Here is a 19,214-nt window from a genome sequence, read left to right on the forward strand (position 1 = left end):
TGTATCTGAGACTTTCCCCCCTTCCTATAACTGCCATCCATCACATACTGTTGCTGTTGCAAATTCCTCATCGCTTCTATCTGTCTCTCCAACCGATCCACTCGATCTGATAAGATTCGCATCCAACAGCATTTATGGCAGATATAAACTCTCTTTAAACTCCCACATCTGACAAGAAGTACATATCACTGCAAAGGCCATTTTTGCTCCTTCATAATCTACCGACCCAGAAAATAACACTGTCTTACTCCTCTACAAACAGTGCCCCACGTTAAATTAACAGCTATGGCTTATATTTTAAGTTTAATCAAGAGACTTATCTCCAAAGAACATATCATCAAGAAAGAATCCACTATACTCACTACTGCAGCCTTTCTCTTGGACAGACTTAAAACAACAATTAATTTAGCTAATTCTGTGCTGTGAACCTCCCCCAACAGTTTCTCCAAGATTAGTTGTGAATTTCACTGTTTGTTAATTTTCCCAGATGCACTCCGATGTCCAGCGATACACGAATTCAAACAGCAAAGGCAGTAACTGTGCAGGTTCTCTCTCTCTCTCTCTCTCTCCTGCACTGTCCTCACCATGTGCTTCCTTTGTCTGCTCTTCTCCCTTTCAAAACTCCTGTTGCTTTGACTTTTTTTTTCCAAAGTTCCAAAACAATGCAACAGCATATAAAACAGTAATTGCTGGTCCTGGAATTCGAGGAAATCACCTCCAACACTTAAAATACCTCAAAAAATTGAGCAGCTCCTACAGCCAGAAATTTTTCCCGTCTTGAGGGGAATATTTAATACCGAGTCTAATTCTTGATTAACTATTCAATTGATCCCTAATTTAACATACATTTCTTTGACTACTCTTACCTAAAATTTCCAAACGTCACCTCACCCCTGACCTAACATCCCTTTCTTTATCCAGCTCACTTCCCCACTGCCAAATCCAACTCGCCCTACTCCCTTCACCTACCTCCCAACCCTCTTCAGCCCTGGTTCAGCTAAGAGACCCAGAACCCACACACCCCCATCCCCAGTGCCCTTGTCACCTTGTGCATTGGAACCCTACTTAGATGCCACATTGTGCCCTCCCTCCAGGCATCCTAACTTCACACTTACCCTACCTTACCCATTCACAGGAGCAGTCTGTAATAAGTGGCCTTTAAATTTCAGAATATCGCGACTGACCACTGTGTGGGTGGTCATGTTCTCTTTATATCCTTATGCTTTTATACTATGAGGAATCTGTCAGAATGGAAGTATGGCTCTGTGACTCTGAAGGAGCCCTGACTGGAATTTTCTATTGGAAATGCAGACCTCTTTTATTGTATTATAAAAAGGAACAAAGTGACAATCCACATGAGATTACCTCTCTTTGGAAAATCCAGCCCACATTTTCTAAATATGTTTCATTAACTCCAATTTCAGTGGAGGCACTAACATTAGGTTGCACCACTCTAAGAAATAGGGCATTCTGATTGATTACTTTTTGCTACTCTGACTCCTTTATTACTGCATTGATAAAACATATTTAAAGTAGAAAAGCATTGAGGCAGAGTCGACTCCACGTTGATCCACATGAAGTGTAATTAGGTAGGTGACCAAAGATGGCATGTAAGGATGCTCAAAAGATAAGAGGCAGATAGCGTTTTAGAGAGCGAGGAGCTACAATACTGAAGTATTGATTTGCCAGTGGGACAAGAGGTACAGAACGGGGAATTTTAAGTTATAGGGATAGGAAAAGTCAACTATTATATGTCATTGTACTAAGTAGGTTTAACAATGTAATCTATAAATTTAATGCAATATCTTATCTCTCCATACAAGTTTAAATTTCTGCCTGAATTCAGGGATTCTTCAAAGCTCACTAAACTGTATCTCTTCATCCCAATAAAGCTTTGAACACTCACAAACAGCTGAGTAAAAGCATATTTAAAAAGAAGCCCTCTTTCCTCCTCTGCACCAAGTTATCACTTGCATCTAGGTCCCAAGATAGCACTTGTACGTCTGAACACGTTGTGCTCTCAAAGTCTCATTCTTTCCCTGCTCCATGTGTTCATAGTTTCACCATGTTAAGCACCATGAACTGTTGCCCTCATATAAGAAGTGTCATATGAATTGTTGATGTTATTTTGCACAATGCTACATTTTTACCACCTATTACGTTGGGATTTCAAGAACTTCCTTCCACTTCATTGGGAAGCTGCTAATAGTAACTTAGAATGATTCAGGTAATGAAGGTAGTGAATGGGTCATTCATTTCCAGCAACACATTTCCATCTCTGATCTCCAGCATCTGCAGACCTCACTTTCTCCTCAATGGGTCATTCATACCAAAAAGGTCTGTTATCCTGATCTCAGATCATAATCCCTGGTTGGTAAAACAAGGGAAAGTACTGGCTCAGCCTCTGCTTTGTCAGGTGAAGCTACATCCCCTCTCCCTGGAACTGAATAGTTTGCCAACACTTTCTATCTTGCGTACTGAATGAAGAATGAGGTGCTCACACATATTCAACCCAACAAAAATTCAGTGCTTTTAGTTTCAGTTATTTCACTATTCCACATGTCAGTCACCGGTTAATACTTCCTTGAAAAATCGCTTTTCGCTTTGAAATCTGCATTTGACAAGCAACAATAGAAATGTAATGCATTGAGTTTTTATTCTCTCTATCCTTACTTATTTCTCTTCTCCAATATCTTTCCCATGAGTCATTTACCCATGAGTCTGCCTTTGCAATTGATATGAGTTTTTGGCTTAATGAAATAAGGATATTTAACTAATTAATTTCTGCTGTACTGTGGAAACAATGGCTAAAACTGATGATACAACAGAATGTCTGAAGTGATCAACTGGGCAGCGTGTAGGAAGCTCTGGATTAATCTAGATAAAAGGTTGCCTTTCTCTTCCGATTCCATGTATAATTGCTCTCTATTGCCCAGCTCAACTCAGTAAGTGCTATTGCCGTTGACTCACATTGTATAGTAATTAGATGTATCTGGCAGAGATAGTTAAAAGATTTAATGATGAAGAACCACTAGATTTGAAGTCAGAGTAGATGTACAAATTTCTACTAAAAATGAAATTTACTTCTATGTAACCAACAGAGATAACAAAAAAAGGTCTTCCTTAATTGATACTTGTTTCTTTGTGTTGTTTGGGGTTAGCCTATCGGACTTTACATCTATTTGTGGCTAGCAGATTTGAAAACTAGAGAATTGCACATTTCAATGCAATGTATTTCAAACAAAATAGATTTATTGCTCCCCTAAACCCAATGACAAAAGTCCTCACTTTTTTTAAACCCCTAATTTGATATCAACTGATGTTCAAAACTTTTTGTCCTTTACCACATCAACTTACTTTTCATTCAAATGTGATAGTATATGTGCTACTCAACTGTTTTACTGTGCCAGAAATCTTTTATTGTTTCATTGTTCCATTCCAGGGACTTGAGCACAAAACCTAGCACTATCCTTTAATGCAGTACTCATGGGGTTCTGTACTGTTGTAATGCCATCTTTCAGCTTTTGCATTAAACCATGTGTCTGCTTTTTTACTCCGATGGATGAATATGATTCCATGACATTGGAACTCTACCAATGTCATTGTCAACATTTAACCTTCAACCAGAAGCTTAAAACAGATGATCTGGTTGTTTCAATTATTATTTGTCAAATCTTGCCATCTGCAAATTGACTTTTGAATTTCCTGTCCACAGTGACTACATTTCAAAAGTACTTCATTGATGGGAAAGCATTTTGAGACATCCTGAGATAGTGAGAAACAGTATACCAACCCCCATCCCCCCCAACTTATTTTCTCATAGGCTATAAGTTGTCAGGATGTCTGACTATGGGCAGCACCACAGTCAGCTATCACGTAATACTGGAGTAGAAAGAATGCAGCCATCAACTTGGTGAATGTTGATCATAGGAGCACTAATATAAGCATGTCAGCTATCAGTTGCTGAAAGCCAAACTGACACAGGTCCAGTGTAGTCTGGCACCAATCCAGTTTCTCTCCCTTTCTGGAATGAATGCATGTTGCAGAGAGAGCATCATAACGCAAGAATGTTTTCATCAGATTTCACCAAATTCTTCCTTCCTATTGAATTTCAAGGACTGTGATGGTGAACTAGTTTGAACAGAGTTGTAGTGCAACAGAGCTGTTGATTGTAATATCGTTGTGCTGTCAGGAAAATACCAACAATGTAAAATAAAATGACTTCAATTTATACAAGTGATAAAAATATTCTGACATCATGACAAATGTTAAATCAGCAAGTTATTCATTTTGCTAACCGTAAGAGTATTGAGTAAATCTAGTCAGGAGGATTTCAATAAAAAAATGATTTGCTTTAATTTAGTTAAAAATCACACAACACCAGATTATAGTCCAACAGGTTTACTTGGAAGCACTAGCTTGTGGAGTGCTGCTCCTTCATCAGGTGATTGTGGAATCCACAATGAAGAAGCAGTGCTCCGAAAGCTAGTGCTTCCAAATAAACCTGTCGGACTATAACCTGGTGTTGTGTGATTTTTAATGTTGTACACCCCAGTCCAACACCGTCATCTCCAAATCATGCTTTAATTTATTTATTGTCACGTGTATCTTATTACAAAATACAATGAAAAGTGTTGTACAGTGTCACCACTCTCCACCGCCATCCTTAACTACATAAAAATAAACTAAAACATACAATCAAAACAAAATTAAGCTACGTAGGTGGGGACAGTCCCAAGTTTTATCTTTGGTTTCAGTGAAGATAACTGGACTTATAGTGATCAGAATTCTTTGGTGTTCCTGAACTAAAGAAAAAAAGATTCTCCTGTGCCCAATCCACTTTCAAGTCTATGGAAGGGAAAGGTGCCTCAAAATTCGTGGAACAGGTGAAGTTAGCTGTCTTTGCAGTAAGTTGCTGTAGGTTACCAGGGGATATATATGCATTGATCAGACGCGCAGTTCAGCGGCAGATAGAATTTAACCGTGATAAGTGTGAGGTTGTGTACTTTGGAAGAAGTAACAAGTCAAGGGAGTACGCAGTGAATGACAGGACATCAGGAAGCTCAGAGGAGCAAAAGGGATCTTGACGTGTTTGTTTATAGATCCCTGAAAGTGGCAGAGCAGGTTAACAGTGTGGTTAAGAAGGCAAACAGGACACTTACCTTTATCAATCGTGGCAGGGAAGTTATGTTGAACTCCACAAAACTTTGGTTAGGCCACAGTGTGAAATTTTCATCACCGCGCCACAGGAAGGATGTAATTGTACTGGACCGGCTGCAAAGAATACTTAGCAGGATGTTGCCTGAGATGGAGCGGTTTAGCTATGAAGAGAGGCTGGATAAGCTCAAGTTGTTTTCTTTAGAGCAGAGAAGAACAAAAGGGGACCTGATTGAGAGATTATGAGGGGCACATATTGGGTGGAGAGAAAGCAGCTGTACCTCTAGATGAAGGGCCAATAACAAAGAGGCATAATTTTAAGGTGAAAGGTAGGAAGTTGAGAGAGGATTTTAGATTTTTTTTTTACCCAGAGATTAGTGGGACCTGGAATGCATTGCTTGGGACGGTAGTTGAGGCAGAAAATCACACACCCTTCAAAAAGAACTTGGGATAAGCACTTGAACTATCATAATTCTCAAAGTAATAGGCCAATTATTGGAAAGTGGGACCAATGTGGCTTTAGAATAGATTTTGTCAGGGAAGATTCATTGCCTAAGAGCCTATTCTGTACCTTATGATTCTATAAACAAGCAAGTGTTATTCCCCACTCACAGGATGCTGCCATCAACTCAAAAAGATATCTTGTCTACCACACAAATGTGTAATGAGATTCAATGCAAATGTGATGCCAGGTATGTAGGCCACACTTCTCAACAACGGTAGACTGTATCAAACCACACAAATTGGCGATGCTAAATTGCCCGTAGTGTTAGGTGAAGGGGTAAATGTAGGGGAATGGGTCTGGGTGGGTTGCATTTTGGCGGGTCGGTGTGGACTTGTTGGGCCGAAGGGCCTGTTTCCACACTGTAAGTAATCTAATCTCTTTGATCATTTGCCATGGGCAGCATTCCAATTATTTGATTTGGAGGAGCTGGTGTTGGACTAGGATGGACAAATTACCTGGTGTTGTGTGATTTTTAACTTATTCCAATTACTTGTGTGTGCTAGAAGCTCAGTTCTTCACACACAAGGTCCTGCAAAAGGAACATATCTACACATTGCACCTTTTCAATGAGGAACAAAATGGACTATGGAAACAGCCAATCTCTCAAAGTCACTATCAATGCTTCCTGGCTTGAATTACAGTCAATTTAAGTAAGATTGGCAATTAACAGTCTGGCTGCATCACCATGCCTCTGTTAAACAACCAATCAATAACTTCTTCTCATGCTATACAATATGTCGTTTCCTTTCCAAAGTTAGGTTGATTGCATTTCAGTCTTGATGAGTGCAATACAAAGAACTTTGTCTTCTCTTTTTAATAATTGTTTAAGTTCTATACCAACGAATAATTCTGCTCTAAATCATTTCTGTTTTTATTGACCTTTCTTTTCAGATCATTGCTGTTTGCAGAGAAGCAGCCCTCTTGGCTTTGCAAGAAGATCTTGAGGCCAAGATAATTATGAAAAGACATTTTGAACAGTCATTTGAAATTGTCACTCCAAGGATACCTCAGAAGCTTATTGACTTCTATACTAATTACCAGCTGCAAAGTGGACTTCATATGCTATAAGAATGAAATGAAATTCATTTATTGAAGACATCAAATTCATTATGAAAAAAATTAAGTCATAAATTTGGATCCTCCATGTGTTAATTTCAACAAATAAAGATTGATATTTCAAATCAACTATATTTAATTGGTATTTTGTTATAACTAACTAACTTTGCCACACATTATTCCTGTAGAGGAAAATTTTTCCAGGTTTTTAAAAGGCCCTTTTAGCAGTATGTGAATAGGAACAGTGGACATTACCTTCCCTGTTCACAACTGTCCCACTTTGAAAAGTATCCTAGTCTTGACAGTCCACATGTACCACTTCATCTCTCAGGAGTTTGATACAGCAACATAGCATGTCAATTAAACAACCCCATGCTTCCTATTTGCAATATGTACTGGTTTTTCTGTCCCCATTGTGGTTGTATAGAGAAGTCATTTAATAGTGTATTTGAATGTAAGACACCTCATACCATGTTTTACAAATATATATACTCTATGTTATTTCTTGTTTTTGCTTTATAAGTATGAAATGCTGCAAATACAAAAGCTACTTGAAGGTTTCTCTCGTTCCCTAGTTTTCTTCCCTCATTTTCTGAAGATATTGGTTTGGTGGTACTGACTTCTGGTCAAATGGTCAGCTTCATCTCTGAGCCAAGAGTGTGTTGGTTAGCTGTGTGACTGTGGGGAATGTCACTAATGAGTCTAATCCTATCCATACTCTATCTGATAGTCAGGAACAGGAGCCTTGATGAATATCTTGTTACTTCAAATATGGGATGTAGTCTTTTCTAGACCAATGGGTTGTAAAAGAGATGGATCCTTAACAGAAACAAATACAAGGATTCTCATAAACATTAAGAAATTCAGGAAGAGAAAAAGGCTGAAGAAATAGTAAAGGATAAAAATTCCACACTCGTCACAAGAGACTTGATCTAAAGACCACATCTCATCATTAACCTGAAATGTTAACTGTAATTCTTTCTCCACAGTTGCTAACAGATATGCAGAGTATTTGCAGTATTTTGGGTGTTTATTCCAGATACCCAAAGTCCACAGTGCTTTGCTTTACTTTTCTATTTTTTAAGGCATTGGTTGGAAATAAATGTCAGTCAACATATCAGTGACAACTGCCCTGCGTTTCTTCAAAAACAACAGCAGGGAATCATTTACGTTTGTCTGAGACAGCAGCTACAGCCTCAGCCATTTCACCCAATGCAGCACACAACATTTGAAATAATGCAGAACTCTCTTAGTATACTACCCAAAAATATTGCATTAGGCTCATACCAACTGATAAAAACAACTTCCAAAGTTGTCAAGCGTCTGAGCAGAACAGCTTTAGTGCAATCATAATTTTCAAGAAAACCTGTCCTTGTATAGAAGCCACCAAACATTGGACTGCTTAAAATCCTTTTCCCCCACTTGCTGGGCAGAACCAGACATTAGCAAATTCATCCAAATTGGAATGTGCACTCTATCCCACCCCACAAAACCATTCCATCACAAATTCCAGCTTCCATTCCAGAATGAGAGAATGATAGTACTATGCAGAACTATCTAATTAATCCATCTGTGCTCTTTCTTCATAGTTCTGTATTTATTTCCATTTAAGTATTTTCCAGTTCCCTTTGTTATTGTAGGCTCTGACTGACGTGAGTCATGGTGAGATGAATAGTAGAATGAGATGTCCAGCAAGACCCATCTCAAAATCAAGATCATTTCACTGCATCTTGTATTCACAAAGAGCGTAGCAAGATTCTTGCTAGGCAGTAGCAAGGTCCCAACTGACACTCATTATGACTTGTTAAACACTTTGTCAACTACCCAGTTCACCATGGTTGCAATTATCCCAAACCTGCCATGCAAACTTGACGTCAGGAAAACTCAACTTGGAAACCACAAAGTATTGCTGGTGGGTTGAACTTGGTGCTTGCTCTAAAGAACCTCCGTGTTGGTCAACAGGCACTAACATTTCAGGCACAGTTTATGGCACCAGCCTCAAGCACACCAGATCCACAGACTTTGGCATTTTTTTTAGAACTATAGTGTGGAAACAGGCCCTTCGACCCAACAAGTCCACACCGACCCTCTGAAGAGTAACCCACCCAGGCCCATTCCCCTACCCTATATTCGCCCCTGACTAATGCAGCTCACCTACACGTCGCTGAACACTATGGGCAATTTAGCATAGCCAATTCACCCGACCTGCACATCTTCCAATTGTGGGAGGAAACCTGAGCACCCGGAGGAAACCCACACAGTCACGGGGAAAATGTGCAACTCCACACAGATAGTCACCCGAGACTGGAATTGAACCCGGGTCCCTGGCGTTATGAGGTAGCAATTCTAGCCACTGAGCCACCGTGCTGCCTTTTTCTTGTTGATATGTGCCAGCAGCTATGAACTTTAAAGGCACATCTTATTCACTTACAGGACACTTTGCCACTTCATTGCTGCACCTTAGACTCTTCTGGCAGCTGTCATTGTAATGCCACAGCAAGAACACTTCGCACTCGGAGGCATGCATGCAGCCCAAAGGCTGTATAGTGTTAGTAATGTCACAGCTTGGGTTGGGTGAAGGCGAGTGGGGAAGATGTTACATGCAATAATGAGAGTGATACAGAATGATCACTGGTGGTAGTCAGGTACAGTTGCATAAATAAAGTGAGTGAGAGGTATCAGAGAGAAGATGGTGGACCTTACATTCATTCACATAGTATGCATACCTCCAGTTCGCTGAGACACTTTTAACCTGGGTGGGACCTTGAATCAGGCTGGCATTATGGCGTTCACTGCAGTCCAGGGGGAAGTGCAAGTCCTGCTTGTACACCATTCTGTCCAATAGAATCTCCATGGCTAAGCCTTCAAAGCAAATTTCCTCCTGTCTGCCTTGTCTGGGTCAACTATCAAGAACCTGGCTTGGTCCAGATGGACAGTGCTTATCCAGATGTTCAGTGGCCTTTTAAATATGGCACCAGTGCTGAGGATGCCAGTCAATTCCAGGATCTCTAGTAAGTGGCAAGTTGCTCCAGGAACAGCATGTGCTAAGATGGACAGAAATTGGACATGATACTCACCAAAAGGGCTGAAATGCCAATTAATATAGTGAGTTGAGTAAAATACAATGAGAAAAATTGCTGATACAGGGTACGCCATCGTTTATCCAAAACCCTCAGGGCCAGCTGGTTTTTGGAATTCAGATTTTTTCAGATTTTGGAATAATTGACAGTTTAGTGGTGAAATATTTTTAAATCTTACTGAACAGACGCACCTGTGAGTACTACCAGCGCTGAGACAGAATTAACTCCTGCCAATGCTGGGCCACGCCACCATGTCACATCTGAGTGATATGGGTTGAGTGGGTGTGGAGTGGGGTTAAATGTTTACACACCAAACATCCTTGATATGGAGAAAAAACGTCACAAAAGAAACTTTGGATTTGGGATCGTTTTATATAAAGGATTGTGTAGCTGTACTTGCAATGAATCACTTCACTTACCTCGCACTTGCCAAAAGCCATTTTATTCACCCCATTTATGTAGTTTCAGGTTTTTTTCACTAATCAATTCTACAACCTGCTGTTCCTGCTGTTTATAGAAACCATGCACTGAATTTATGTCTAGGTGCAACACAATCTCAGCACTGGCCTCAATTCCATTTTGGGATATTAGATGCAATATTCCCAGAGGCAGCCTCCAGGAGCCCATGCAATTATTGTTGACAACTGTGTTTCAGCTTCAAGAAGTCTCTTCAGCATGGTCTGTGGATATGGCTGTCAACCTCTCTCCCATTTGGACACAGGAGTCACATTCGATTGGAGGACAGCAGCTGCTATTACAGCAAGAGCTATATTAGCAGAGACATTAGTCCTTGGTAAGTGGCAGCAATGAAAGTTGGGGAGACTTGAAATCACATGATTTAATCTTGACAATTTAATGAACTGACTGGTAGTTCCAATCCATTTCCACAAAGGCAAAATGCTGTGAAAACTGGAAACCTGAAAAATGCTGTAGAAACTCAATAGGTCTGAGAGGGAAACAGATGCAATGTTTTGAGTCTGGTATGATGCTTCCTCAGAACCTGAAGGTTTCACTCCATTTCCACAATGGAATGAATTATGACCATAAGAAATATGGACTCCTTGAGTTTGCTCCACTATTAAATAGGATTATGACTGATCTGCTAGTCCTCACATTCCACTTACTTGCCCTTTCCCCATAACTCTTGATTCCTGGACTGAACAAGAATTGATCTATCACAGCTGTCTGTGACAAAGAGTTCCAAAGACTCTCAAACCTCTGAGAGAATAAATTCGTCCTCATCTCAGTCTCAAATTGAACCCTATCATTCTGAGGCTATTTCCTGTTGAGCTAGACTCTCCAATGAGGGAAACTAAGGATTTACCCTCAAGCCCCTTTAGAACTCTATATGTTTCAGTGAGATCACCTCTGATTCTTCTAAACTCCAGTGAGCAGAGACCCAACCCATTTAGTCTTTGATCATAAGACAATCCTTCCACACTAGGGATTACCCAGGGAACCTTCTCTGAAATACATCCAATGAAATGATATCTTTCCTTAAATAAAGTGACTAAAACTGCTCACTGTGCTCCAGATGTGGCCTCATCAGCATCTTGTTACAGTTGCAGTAAGACGTCTTTTCCTCCAACTCCTTGAAATAAGGGCCAATATTTCATTAGCCTTCCTGATTACCTGCTGACCTGGGTGCTAACTTTCTGTTTCATGTACAAATACCACCAAGTCCCGGTGTAATGCACTTTCTGCACTTTTTCTTCCTTTAAATAATATTCAGTACTTTTGTTCTCCCTTCCAAAGTGAACAAATTTGTGTTTCCCTGTATTATTTTCCATTTGCCAGCGTTTTACCTTTCAGGACCTCTATTTACTTCCTTCCTCCAAGCCATTAATATATATTGTAAACAGTTGCAGACCCAGCACCAATCCCTATGGAACCTCAATGGTTGCAAGTCACCAACTTGAAAAATAACTCGTTTTCTGCACGTTACCCAATTTTCTATCCATGCCAAAATACTACTCCAATGCCATGGGGTCTTATCTTGTCCCATTAAATGCATCGATAGTTTATGTCTTTCTACAAGAATCTAGTCTCCAAGAAAGCACGTGGAAACGGAACATGCCACACAGAGGGTGGTACGTGTGTGGAATGAACTGTCGGAGGATGTGATGGAGGCTGGTACAATTGCAACATTTAAAAGGCATCTGGATGGGCATATGAATAGGAAGGGTTTGGAGGGATATGGGCCAGGTGCTGGCAGGTGGGACTAGATTGGCTTGGGATATCTGGTCAGCATGGACAGGTTGGACCAAAGGGTCTGTTTTCCGTGCTGTGACCCTATGACTCTAATTGCATTTTCAGCCTGACCACATTGTCCAGAGCTTTTTCTATACAGCTCTAACAACGGTCAAGTATCTTGGTATCATCCAGGACAAGACGGTCCATTCCATTCACTATCTTTAACATTTAGTCTCTTTGACACTGATGCAGAATAGTAGCAGTGTGTACCATCTGCAGAATGCATTAGAGCAGTTCACTGAGGCTCTTTTGATAGCAGTTTCTAAACCAGAACTTCTATCAGCTACTGGAACAAGCACAACAAAAACACAGGAACGCCATCAACTGAAAGTTCCCTCTAGGCCATACGCCATCCTGACTTGGAAATACATCACTGTCACAGACAAAATGCTGAGCTTCCTTCCTAACAGCATTATAGATGGCCCTACATCCGTAGAACTCCAGCAGTTCAAGAAGCCAGCTCACCACCACCTTCTCAGGACATTCAGGGATGGGCAACAAATACTGATCTAGCCAGTGATGCCTATATTCCATGAAAAATTAAAAACACATTTAATTTGGCAAAAATTTCTGTTTACAGAAACGAATTCCAAGTGTCTACTAATCTTTGCATTAAATATTTCCTGATTGCACTTCTGAAAGTTCTGGGTCTAATTTTTTTAATACGCCACTAGCCCTAGATTCCCCAACTAACGGAAATAGTTTCTCTCTGTTCACAGTGACGTTTTCTGTTTATATAGTATTATTAAGTATTCCAAGAGCTTTCACATGAGAGTTCTAAAACAAAAATAGAAACTGAGCCACATAAGGCAATATTTAAGCAAATAGCCAAATACTTGGGTCAAAGATAGGTTTTATGGAGTGTTTCAAAGGACAAAAGAGAGGTTAAGCATTGGAGAGGTTAGGAAGAAAATTCCAGAACTTAGAACCTAGGCAACTGAAAGCATGGTCATCAATTGTGGATCAATTAAAATCAGTTCACAGAATCTCTACATTTTGGAAGCAGGCCATCTCGTCCATTGAGTTCACACCAACCCCCTAGACAGCATCCTACCCAGACCCATTCCCCTACACACTACATTTCCCATGGTTAATCTTCCTAGCCTGCACATTCCTGGACGCTATAGCATGGCCAATCCACCCAAACGCTATAGCATTTAGCATGGCCAATCCACCCAAACTACACATCTTTGGACTGTGGGAGGAAACTGGAGATCCCAGTGGAAACCCATGCAGACACAGGAGAATGTGCAGAATCCGCACACACTGTCAACTGAGCTTAAAAATGTGGTGCTAGAAAAGCGCAGCAGGGCAGGGCTTATACCCGAAACGTCGATTCTCCTGCCCCTTTGATGCTGCCTGACCTGCTGCGCTTTTCCAGCAACACATTTCCAGCAACACATTCTCACTTTCTCCACACTGTCAACTGAGGCTGGAATCGAACCTGTGAGGCAGCAATGCTAATCACTGAGCCACCATGCCCCCCAATCAGGGGCCAGAATTAAAGGAACTCTATTATCATGGAGCATTATGGTGCAAGGATAGATTATAAATATGAGGAGGGGCAAGACCATGCAGGTCAGGGACAAGAGATTCTGAAACAAAGATGAGAATTTTAAAACCCAGAGCTGCTCACTAGTTTGTCTAAATAATTTAAAACTTTGATCAAATCATCTTTCAATGTTCTAAATTCCAGAAAGAATACACCTACTCTCTTTACTTTCACTTTATGATGGGAGCCCCTGCAGTCCATGTATCTTTGTAGTAAGTCTACATTGCATTTCCTCTAAGACCAATATATTCAGCTTATGGTATGGTACCCAGGATTGTTCAATGTTCTCCAGGTGTCTTCTAACCAGGGCTTTATTTGATGATTGAAGCGTGACTTCTACTCCTCTAAATACAAAGACTAGCATTCCATTCGCATTTTTGATTATTTTCATTCCCTGTTCATGACCAGGATCCCTCAGTTTCTTTAGGCTTGCGCTTTTTCTAATTTTTCATATTTCAGACAAGGGGAGGTGATGGTTTAGTGTTGTTATCTCAAGACTATTAATCCAGAGAGCCAGGTAATGTTCTGTGACTCGGATTTGAATCCTACCATGACCGTGAATTGAACAAAAATCTGTAGCTAATAGACTAATTTAACCATGAAATTGTTGTCAGTTGTTGGGGAAAATATCCATCTGTTTCACTAAGGTCCTTTAGGGAATGAAATTTGCTGTTCTTATCTGGTCTGGCCTACGTGTGACTTCAGACCCACAGCAACAGTGGTTCAATGTGAATTACCTCACATTTGTCTCCATTGAAATTCATTTGCTACAGTTTTGTCCAATCACTTAACCGACCAATATCTTTGCAATTTTATACATCTACACTACCTAGAATGCCAACAACCTTTGTGCCGTTGGCAAATTTGGATACATAGCTTTCCTTCCCGTCATCTGAGTCATTACATGGTGTTATGAGACACATTTGTCAGATGCTGTTGATTAACATGCCTACCCATATTTCCTACTCTAACAATTCAGCCTATTGTATAACATCCCTCTTTAAATCTCTAGGGCCTTTATTTTTATCTGCTGGGGCCAAGCACCCATAAATCTTTCTACCTCTCTGTCCTCCTTTAACATCCTTCTTCAAATAGTTAAAACTAAGCTTTATACCACCACTCCTGATGTCATTTTCATTGTCTTGACATCCATTATTTTCTATATTTTAATGTAGTAACTTAGTGACAAATGATTAACCAGCCTTCTCTTTCTGAAGCTGCCGTCATTAAAACCACTGAATAGTCTGATACTGAGTTGTACAAACCAAGATGTCTAAGTTCAGACCCAGGACTATGTGAAGTTGGCTGATTTTAGCTAAGAACATGGTTAAAATTAGGAGGAAGCAAAATCCTTTCCTTCAATGTTATCTATGTGAGTACAGTCTGTGTGCATTCATGTATACATATGTGTGCTTGTGTGTAGCTTAAGAGAGGTATTGCAATAGACTTTGATGACACCAAAAGGTGCGTTAGGACTCTTGAGTAATATCTGAGTGCCACTTCCCTATATTTAAGTTCAAAATGAGAAATGTTCAAGCTAGGTATATCCAGAAGATCATAAGATAAAGGAGTAAAGATTGTCCATTCGTCCCATTGAATCTTCTCCACCATTCAATGCGATCATGGCTGATCTGATAATCCTCGATTCAACTTTCCTGCCTTTTCACCACAACGCTTGACTCCTTGACTAATCTGTTTATCTCAGCCTTGAATGTATTTAGTGACCCAGCATTGACAACTGTCTATGGTAAGAAAATTCCAGAGATTTGCCACCTTCTGAGAGAAGAAATCTTTGCTCAATTTTGTCGTAAATAGACAATTCTTATTCTGGGATTAAACCCTGTGGTTCTGCACTGTCCCACAAGGGGAAGCAACCTCTCCGCTTTTATCCTGGCAAGCACCCTCAGAATCTTATATGTTTCAGTGAGGTTGCCTCTTCTAAGTTTCAATGAATACAAGCCCAACTTATCTTCATTTTAACAAAAACCCATACCCCAAGATCAATATAATGAATCTTCTCTGGACTGTCACCAATGCCAGTATATCTTTCATTAGATAACTGACCAGAACTGTTCACACTATCTCAGCTGTAGCCTGACAGTGTCTTGTACCATTTATAGTTTTAGCAAGGCCTACCTGTTTTGGTACACCATTCCCTTTGAAATAAAGCTTCCTTAATACCTGTTGAGCTTGAATGCTAGCCTTTAGACCAACACTGTGCATAACCTCTAAATTGTCCAAGGAAAATGGAATCAGTATCAGTAACAAAGTCCAGCCAGAATTTAAATATTCTGTCTGCTACATACAGGGATATATGCTGCCTTCAGAAAGGCTGTGAATAAATCTTAATTGTGATAAATTACTCAGTGTTGATGTGAATAAATTGTGCTAATGTTCCTTTCTTCACCTGCACAAATGATCAAAACTTAGAGTAATCATGTAAGCATGTTTCAGATTCCTATCCCTTTAAAAGCCCTTTAGTCATTCAGTCATGAGCTTTCTTTCCCAGAAGCATACCAGTGACATATCTCACTTCTTTCTCTCAAGTTGGCATCAGCCACATTGAAGCTATTCCCACAAGTGAGGGGGAGAACTCCTCTTGAATAGCACAGTGTCTGCTTTTTGGCCTGTCGCCAGAAGTTTCAGTCATTTCCAATAAACTTGGTTTCTATGTTCTTAACAAAATATAGGGAATAAATGTGAATTAGAGCCAGGTTCTGACTATAAAATGTGCGTAGAATAAAGTAAAGCTTCTCCCATCAGCATCAGCTATGACTGTGCCAACAGTAACTTGCACTTACTCATGGCCTCATATTGTGCAGATTTAGTCAGATAATAACAGCCACACCATTGGGTTGAGGAAATGAGGTGTAAGATTGTTGAAAGTATAACCTGTGACACAGTCAGAGTCACCATGTGTAAGTTGAATTCCACTTGAGCAATTCTTCCTGTCACCTTGTCCTTCTGAAAAATGTTGACTGAGTCATTGGATGGGGAAAGTGGCTTTAGAATCACAACATCCTGAGATGTTGAAGCATAAAGGCCTTTGAAGATTAAGAAGAAGCATAAAATGGAATTTAGGATGCGTCATTCTCATTCTCCACCCAGATTGATTCATTTCAATGGTTTGAAAAACTGACATTTTCAGGGTGACTGGCATTTTGAGACCGATACTGAACTTTGATGTACCTATGCTTCTGGTACGATAAAAGTGATATTATTCTTTTCTGCTAGTTAAAAAGAAATCATGTATGGTGTAATGACATTCTTTTAGTCTGACAGTCAGACACTATATAGGACTAATCAATGCAAAATAATGTGGATGCTGGAAACATGAAATAAGAACAGAAAGTTCTGATGAAACTCAGCTGCTTTATCAGCATCTGTGGAGAAGAAACAGTTAATATTTCGAGTCTGACACAACTCTTCTTCAGAACTGGATTCTATACTTTCATTTGCATGCCATGCTTCAAGTGGTCCCAGGATAAGATGAAGTATGAGAGTTTATCCAAGTTTTGAATCCACCTGTTCAGACATGTTATGATACACAGATGGGGCAGGTGGGACTGGATCTCAAACCTCATGGCTTAGAATGAGACCTTTGTACTCTCAAGTCAAGAGCTATAAGGAAGTGATGACATTATGAGCATGGGTCTTAAAGACGTACAGACTGTGAAACTTAACACACACCACTTTTTTCCAAAGATAAAATCTTATCCAAAACAGATATACATGGTTATAGATAAGAACCACTGCCTTCTCAATGGCAAGTGGGGATGAGGGAAAAAAACTCACAGCCAGCAAAGCCCCATTCCTTCGAAGTTCAAAGTGGAGTTATAACTAAGTGGATCCTCTTCAAATTTCTGATCATGTCAAAACCATCTGAGTATTTGCATTTGAGATTGCCAATATATGAGATTGGTTATCTGTTATACACTGTAAGATGGTCTCTCATCGGCTGAGCTTCATGTCTTTCAATGCATAATGGTGATATGTTAACATGAGCTCCTGTGTCAAACTTTACTTGTATTTATGTTTCATCCTGGTGGTTCAGAAGATTTGGATATTAATAGTTGTAAAATAGGAAAGCTTGGTCATCTTCCAAAATTTGCCTTTCACTTCATTGACTCTGAACTTCACTGACACGCTTGCATTTGTACACTTTCTTAAAACTTGCCTTGCTGTCAGTGTTGCTACCGTACCTGCTGGTACCTGTGTTTTGTCTGGACCTGGCTTCACATTTGGAACAGATGTATTGCATATGCATGTCCAGAGTTCTTTGGTGCCATGTGCTTTGTAGGTATCAAGAAAAGCTAGAGAGTTTTTGGATAGATGTGACAAGCTGCCTCTGTTACAGATTCTGTCAGTTTGTGGCGTTTTGCTGATTACTGCAATGCTGTTAGCTGATGCATGCATTTGTTGTTGGCCTGCTACTATGCTTCTATATTTCCATCCATCCTCAATTAAGACGTCATTTATATAGGCCTTCTCTCTTACCTGGCTGATCATTCCTAAAGACTTTAATGGGGGGTTTAGAGACATTAACTAAGTCAAGAATCTTCACTGAAGTTCCTATTTGGAAAAGTTACAGCCATCCTCTTTGCCGCATCATGTTCCAACAAACAGGTTAATCAACACTGGGGTTGCTCTCTGTATGATATAAGTTGGAATCTGCTAATTTTACATTTAATTAGGATTTAGATTTTCAGAATATTCCGGATCTTCCTGAATCTTTCTGGTTGCCTATTGAATGACTGGATATGTTAATTCTGCAAAGCCACTACCTACTGATGGCAAGCAATTTTCTTTTTCTTTTCTCAGTTCATTTAGTGTTTGGTCTGTAAATGAAAGTGTGTATATTATTTGAATATTTGTAGTCCAATAAATCTGCCATAATTAAGTGTTTGCCTCCCAATTGTTTTGCAAGTCTCAGTTTTATTTCAGATATGGACTACATTGCAGTGTCTTTATTTGTTTTATTGGTATTATTTTTCTCTCCTTTTATTTTTCCCTTTTTACTTCTACTCTTTATTTCCCCGTGTTGCTACTCCTTTAGGAATTGTAGGAAAGAACAATACTGGCCAAGGGACTCAACTACAACCACAGGGACGCCAAGACAGCAGACTTCCTAGCAGCACTAGAATGCACACTCAGGAACAATGGACTGACAGAAGAGACACAACAAACAGTGAGAAAAAGTATCGTACCCCTGATAACCAGGAAAAGACAAACACATAACCTCAACACCAAGGAGAGGGAAGCACTAAAATCACTAAGAAACGCTAAGAACATAATCATACTACCAGCAGACAAAGGCAGAATGACGGTCATCCTGGACAAAGCAGAGTACACCCAAAAAGCACAACAACTACTTGCAGATACAAACACCTACCAAAAGAGGGAGTTTGACCCCACCCCACAGCTCAACAATAGAATAAACAACACACTGAGGAACCTACAAAAAAACGGACAGATAACCAGGTCGGACCTACAGAGAATGAAACCCGAAAGCAACAACACCCCCAGATTCTATGGACTACCTAAAATGCACAAACCAGACATCCCACTCAGACCCATAGTATCACTACCAGGGACACCAGCACACAAACTG

At 40.0% G+C, this 19,214-nt stretch overlaps 1 protein-coding gene across 4 annotated transcripts in view; it reads left to right on the plus strand.

The window, feature by feature from the left end:
- The window catches only part of spata5 (spermatogenesis associated 5), a 436,625-nt gene extending 429,464 nt beyond the window's left edge, over nucleotides 1–7,161 (plus strand). For 2 of the 4 annotated variants that reach the window (XM_043674060.1, XM_043674058.1), the window contains exon 15: nucleotides 6,554–7,159. In XM_043674060.1, coding sequence (XP_043529995.1) covers nucleotides 6,554–6,730 — 177 coding nt within the window. In that variant the 3' untranslated portion in view covers nucleotides 6,731–7,159. Of the gene's footprint in view, nucleotides 1–6,553 lie in introns of all 4 variants that reach the window. The other 2 variants (XM_043674056.1, XM_043674057.1) reach the window with 1 other exon arrangement.
- The last annotated feature ends 12,053 nt before the right edge of the window (nucleotides 7,162–19,214 follow it).

This window comes from Chiloscyllium plagiosum, chromosome 32 (genome assembly GCF_004010195.1).
Source record: "Chiloscyllium plagiosum isolate BGI_BamShark_2017 chromosome 32, ASM401019v2, whole genome shotgun sequence".
Classification (NCBI taxonomy): Eukaryota; Metazoa; Chordata; class Chondrichthyes; order Orectolobiformes; family Hemiscylliidae; genus Chiloscyllium; species Chiloscyllium plagiosum.